Source organism: Silene latifolia, chromosome X (genome assembly GCF_048544455.1).
Source record: "Silene latifolia isolate original U9 population chromosome X, ASM4854445v1, whole genome shotgun sequence".
Classification (NCBI taxonomy): domain Eukaryota; kingdom Viridiplantae; phylum Streptophyta; class Magnoliopsida; order Caryophyllales; family Caryophyllaceae; genus Silene; species Silene latifolia.
This window is the reverse complement of record NC_133537.1, coordinates 24510769-24517688: the sequence shown is the minus strand read 5'-3', so window position 1 is coordinate 24517688 and position 6920 is coordinate 24510769. Positions and strand designations below refer to the sequence as shown.

Below are 6920 nucleotides of genomic sequence, written 5' to 3'. Positions count from 1 at the left end.
ACCGTTGTTCTCTCCTGCCTCGTGCCACTCTTGAGCTACCCTGATGGTTCTGTCCTGATTGTCAGGCCAGGATATGGATCAATCCCGAATATAGTGCGGAAATATCAAGCCCAATACTTCCGATGATCGCTAGTAGACTATATTTTATGACAGTTTGGTTGTACACACTTTTCATTTGAAGTTTTGGAGTTTGTAAATTTAATTTATTATACTTTATAAATTTCCGTTTCATTATGTTATCTGTGATGCTTACTACCTCGGGTAACCGAGATGGTAGCACTCCCGTTTGCTAAGGTAGGCTTTGGTAACGCACTTTGGTAGATGGGGGTGTTACACGTTTAAATATATATGTCATCATAGTACTTATTTCAAGGTAGATATAGGTCAAATATTTTTAATAGTGACCATATTACATGTGAAAGTATTGAGTAGTCCTAATACATCAGGGTTAGTCAAGCCTGACCTATCTGACGTTTTGAGAGATAAATCAACCTGACCTGACTGGTCAGTGCTGATATGCTTAGCCCTATTATCATACTACCGTAATAAATCCTCGCATGATTACTCATTAACTTTTTCTTATTATATGTCAAGCCTGTCTAGCATTAAATTATAAATTTGAACCGATAAAATTGCAAGTATTGACGTTTAACAAAAGGTGGACAATTGGAAACATATTATATCCTGGCCAACTAGTTAACACGGTTGTTATTTATAATCATGTGAGTCATTTCGAAACTACTTATGATATCCTTGAAAGATATTTCAATCCTGCCAAGTGCAACTTTGTGTGTTATAACCTCATAAGTTACATGGTGACCAAAAGAGACAAAGCCGTTAGTCCGAAACAGATTAGATCAATACCGGAGCTTCAATCACCAAAGCCAGTCAAGGACATCCAAAAAAAATGATAGGCATGGTTTCTGCTCTAAACTGACTATCTTTCTTCTCCTTAGTTAATGGCCAAGTCAGACAAAATAGAACCTGTAACACCCCGGCCCAAACCTAATGTCGGGAGCGGTCACTTACGGTAGCTTGCCATGCTGTGTACATGGCCCATAGATCAACACGGGTCCTTTCCAGAGCATTTTGTCCTCACTCATGCGCATCCCAGGAACCTTCCTAGGAGGTCACCCATCCTAAGACTACTCCCAGCCAAGCACGCTTAACTATGGAGTTCTTTCGCATGGATAACCAGAAAAGAAAGTGAACTTTGTTGATATGTGTAGTACTTTCAATCCCTTTAAGCACTAGTCATTTAAGCATATCACTGGACCTCTTTAATTAACGTGGGGTGTTACAATCACCTCCACTTGAAGAACGCAACGTCCTCGTTGTGCCTGAGAGCATAACCGCTAACACAGAATCCTCCCCCGCTAGGTGAGTGATCATGCGGAAACATTTCTGTGACCGAGACAACCGTCAGTATAGTCTTGATCAGTAAGATAATATTCGAGGACATTGGAGTAGTTTAGAGGCTACACAAACCTAGACAAATATCAGCCCGGGATTTCTATTAAGAGGCCTAAATCCTTCCAAATAAGGTAAGTATCTCGCCTAGCAATTATAGTGACCTGTCAGGAGCATATGTGTAGCACCATCCTGCATGAAAATAGATAAGGTAATTCTAGACCCCGAGTACCCTGACATGTACTGTAACACCCCCTTCTTACCCGGCCAAGGTAATCGGAAGATGTTACCATCTCGGTTTTCCGAGGCGGTAAATCGAAACTATAATTAAATAACATTTTATATACATGACATGTTTAATGAATTACATACATAATGAATGAATAACGAGTGTGATCTATACGTTATACAATGCAACTACTACTATGTCGTCTATCATCTAACTATGCAACTCGACTCCAAGGTCTGAAGCTTGTCCCGTCTCCCGGATGACACTAAGCCAAACCTGTACTCAAACTGCTCCCCATATGATCGAAAATATCATATGGATCAACACAGGCCACCCCGAAAATAGGTGATAATTTACAAACAATCAACACACGACAGTTTCAATAATACAAATCCTTAAGACATGACTCACAGATGTAAATATGCAACATGTTAAAAGAATGCATAAGACAAGACTCTACAACCACCACAATACCGTAACCACCACACCGGCACCAGGGACACACCCATGATACCCATAACCCCGTGACGACACCGTAGCACCGCCCACCAAACAGTCGGACCGCAACCCATAAAACATGTACTCAGGACACACCCGTGGTACCGAGCCCGGGCGCTAACTGGACCCCTGTCAGGCGTCGTGACACTACACGAGCCCCTCCATACTCAAGTCATTAACGTGAACATCCCTCTTGGAGTGGGAAGCTCCAAGAGGCGATCCAAGCATAAAACGGTCTTTCAACCGCCTTACGTTTCCTCAACACCCATCCACTACAATCTCATAAATCACAATATGCAACGTAATATGCATATTGTGCAACCATCTCATGGATTATGAATCTCAACATGCCAAACATACTTGTATTAACAACTACTTATTCTCATGTTATAGTGCATTTCTATCCACAATATGAGACTATCCATCAATTACCCATTATCACGATATATATGATACAATTGCATCAACAACATGAGACTAACAACCATTCTCATCTACATGTTACAATGCAAACCCAACCCTAACAATAGTCCTTTAAGATGCAACTAACCACTAAGCATGTTATAATGCAAATGCCATATTCATGTGAGACTAACCATAACATCAACAACATAAATAAATTACATTCATATTATGAAACCGAGTAGGAAAATCCTACCTTTATGCACTCTCCATGAGCTACTCGAAACAAACAAGATCCCATTTCATAAACCCGTCTCATCCTACATAAATTATATAACAACTATCACAACACATCCTATATGCTTTTATTATGTAAAACCCTTATTATTACCCATATTACTCATACTAATCAGTAATTAACAACACACATAAAAAAAACCCAAAAGTTAGGGTTAAACAAAAGAAAGAGAAAGGTAGATCTTGACTTACAAGGTGAAAGGAAGAAAGATGAGGTGTATAATCCTCTAATCCAAGCTTGAATCCCATGGAGAAGGTTAGGGAAGTTTCTAGAGAGAAGGGAGAGAATTTTGAGTGTTAGAGAGAAAGAAGGAAATGAATTAGGGTTAGGTGGCTAGGGAATCACGAGTTAGCGTATAACCCATACTGGCACACTGCACTCGGTCGAGTATTGCATGTATCCGCTGAGTGACACCTACTCAATCCACTACAACCTCCACTCGGCCAACTGCACCCTCACTAGGTCTAGTGTAAGTCATACTGGGTGCACTGTACAGTCATACCTCACTCATGAGTAGCCTTTTGTCTAGCCGAAGGTCCTCTCAAGCATCCCAATGTTCTTTTATAGGTCTTGAAATATCCGGGTATTACAATCCCCCCCCCCCCCACCCACACAAAAAATGAACTTCATCCCCGAAGTTTGCCTCACCTCTCCTTTCACAAACACCTCCTCAAGTTGCACTATCGACTCTCATACACTTCTCTTAGTTTCTCACTGTAACACCCCCTTCTTACCCGGCCAAGGTAATTAGGAAATGTTACCGTCTCGGTTTTCCAAGGCATTGAAATTGGAATTACAATTAAGAAACTCTTTAAATAAATAACAAATTTAGTGATTACATAAATGTAAACAAATGATAAATGTGAACTATATAAATTACAAGTCGACTACCATCTATGTCATCTATGCTACGTTACAAGACTCCGAGTCTAAGGCGCGGCCCAAATCTCGATCACATCAATAATCAAAACTTGTACTCAACCTGCTCCCCATATGATCGGAAATATCATATGGATCGACACATGCCACCCCGGAAATAGGTGACAATTACATCGACACACAAACGTCAGTTTCAATAAATAAGGTGTGACACGACACAAGTGTGTGAATATGCAACATGACTATGATATGAATGACACGCTATTAAACAACCACCACGCCGGTACCGGGACACGCCCAGACGTACCCACAACAACCGGTGTCAGGGACACGCCCACGACACCACACCACACAAACAGGTACCGGGACAAGCCCAGACGTACCGGACCCGGAAGCCAACCGGGTCCCCTGCCAAACGGCGTGTCTCAACTACACGAGTCCCTCCATACTCAAGTCATTGAAGTGCGCATCCCTCTTGGAGTGGGAAGCTCCAAGAGGCGACCCGTGCGTGAGACGGTTTCCTAACCGCCTCATGTCTCTTCAACAACAAATAACCAACCAAGTCCTCCGACTTACAAAAAACAACACAAATATGCAAGATACCATATAGCCTACCAATTACCGACTCATTCAATGCAATTAATGAAAATGACTCATTAGCAAATAAACACAATATCGAAACTGAGTAGGATAAATCTACCTTTTAGCAAATCCCGCTAAACAATAACGCAACCGGATACAAATATGCTCCTCCATAAAGTCGGCACCTAATTACGATAATTAAATATAATTACTAACTAATCTAATTAAATTAAATATATAATTAATTAATTAAATAAAAACCCGTCTGAAGCTATTTAAATCCTGGCTCGTACTCACACCCGAACTCCCTCCTTACAACCACCACCTCCGCTGCCACCGTGGACCACCACCAGCCGTGGTGGCTCCCACAGCCGGCAGCATCAACGGTCACAACAACAGCCACAACTACGCAACACCACCACACCACACACCTACATACACGACACACATACCCACACCAAGCACCGTAGCAACCACCATAGGTCACCACCGTGGCCTCCCCTGACCACGGTGGATCCAGCCGCCCACCGAGGCACTAACCACGGCCACCACATCCTCGAACACGACAACAATAATCAACAACAACCCACGATCAAAACAGCCCGTACACCCCCACTTTAGAGCCCATTTTCGACCACCTACCGCCGCCCATTCCACCACCCATGACTACCACTCAACTTTCCTCTCAACCCTCGACACAATCCACCCAAAGTTAACCTAAGACAGCCACGAAAGGTGGATCAAAAACTCGTCTTAGGACGGTTACACAACAACAACAAATACCCATAAAAATGCTCGGTCAAACCACGATTTGGGCGGTCAGCGATGGTCCTATGGTGGTCAACGACGGTCCTAGGGTGGGTCAAGGTCGAGGCGGGTTAACAGTATTAATTAAATAATATATAAATTAGTTTAAGACGGTATTACCTTACGATCTCGAGACGGAGGGGCAAAATCTCCCTTTTTCTTTTCTCTCTTTCTATCTTCTTTCTCTCTATGAAATCTTGGTGGTGGATTGTGTTTGGATAAGGTGAGGTTAGGATAAGGTGACTGGAGTGTGTGTATATATATATATGATCCCGTACGAACTATATTACGGTACGAACTTTAAAAAATCAAGGACACAACATCAATTTAAAGGCCCAAAACACGTTATCGACCCAATCCACACTCCTTACACTGTTCTCTCTCCACATCCTTTCCACTGATTAATCATCAAACCCCACTTCCTCCCAACATCAATGGCGACACCAACATCAACCACCAACTCTGCCTTCTCCGGCGACAAAAACAAAGCAAATTTCCATTTTCCGGCTCCAAATTTCCCGATGACGTTGCTGGCTCCGTTAGATTTTTGAAATTTTACTTCCTTTTTGGTAGATCTAATATTTAGATCGAATTCTGAAACGAAAAAAATCGAGCCTTAACTAATTCCGGCTCTTTTCTTAATCGACACATCGTCGGTGGTCGCTGGTGGGTCTGGTGTTCTTAATTGGGGTTGGTTGGTCGTGCGTTGGTAAGTGGTGGTATTCGTAGGGGCGATAGTGGTTTAAGTTAGGTGTGGCGGTGGTTATGTTAGTTGGTGGTGGTCGGCGACGTCGGCAGTGCTGATAAGGAGATTAGGTTGTGGTGGGGTGTGGCGGGTTTGCTTGTGGTGGGGTGAGTCATGGTGTTGCGGATCTGGGTTGGGTTGGTTGTTGCGGATCTAGGTTGGGTGTTGCGGATCTGGACGGAGGGAGTTGATTTCGTGTAAAAATAACATATATCGTGTACCTTTGAAATTGGACTTGGAGAAGGTGTTGAAGAATCTACCAATGCATCACCATAAAACGGATTTGTGTCGTATCGTATATTACTAATGGTTGCCTGAAGACAGTTTTTGCAATTATTCAAAGTTATATCAGGTGAGCATTCAAGAAGTTTGTAAATCGTATTCAAACTCATCAAGTTATCAGCAAATATCCCTTCTCGTGTTGCAATCATTTTATCAACCGGTCCATTTGCTGCTTGGTTTGCTCCTTCATCCAGAATACTAAGCAAAACTTGATTAAAACCCGTGATGGCTGTGGTCATGGTGGTGGTAGGGTGCGGTGGTCATGGTGGTGACGGCAGCAGTGGTGGTTGGTGTTGGTGGATCGTAGTGGAGCGGTAGATACCCAAATAGCAGCTCGGATATGCATGTTATTACTATAGGATACACATGGTAAGCTCGGATACGCATATTATTACTACGGGATACACATGGTATGACTACCGGATACATGTGTATCTGGGTTTGATAAAATGTGTATCTGGCTTTAATGACATGTGTATCTGGTTGTTGGATAAGATGTGTATCTGGCTTTAATGTCATGTGTATCCGCAAAAAATATAAAATGTATCCGCAAAAAATATAAAACTTATCCGAGAGTTAGTTTTAAAACTTGTAACATTTTCCACCAAGTGTATCCGCTAATAATATAAAATGTATCCGTAAATAGTATAAAATGTATATTGTGTACAGCGTGTGATACATAAGTGGACTCATGGGACTCAAAAATATAGGGTGGATTACATGAGTCCCATATATATATATATATATATATATGGATATATATATATATATATATATATATATATATA

General features: G+C 41.9%; 1 protein-coding gene across 1 annotated transcript; it reads right to left on the bottom strand.

The window, feature by feature from the left end:
* Positions 1–5472: 5472 nt before the first annotated feature.
* Positions 5473–6371, bottom strand: LOC141617058 (cysteine-rich receptor-like protein kinase 7). The gene is made up of 2 exons (XM_074434227.1): positions 6072–6371; positions 5473–5667 (listed from the first exon to the last, which is right to left on the bottom strand). Exons 1-2 carry the CDS (start codon positions 6369–6371, stop codon positions 5473–5475), a joined length of 495 nt encoding a protein of 164 aa, XP_074290328.1.
* Between the last annotated feature and the right edge of the window lie 549 nt (positions 6372–6920).

Excerpts from the sequence above, each read along its gene's own strand:
- LOC141617058 (XM_074434227.1), bottom strand. The coding sequence starts at position 6,371 with ATGACCACAGCCATCACGGGTTTTAATCAAGTTTTGCTTAGTATTCTG. Across the intron at positions 5,668-6,071 it reads CTCCAAGTCCAATTTCAAAG|GAAGTAAAATTTCAAAAATC; the intron begins GTACACGATATA and ends TCTACCAAAAAG.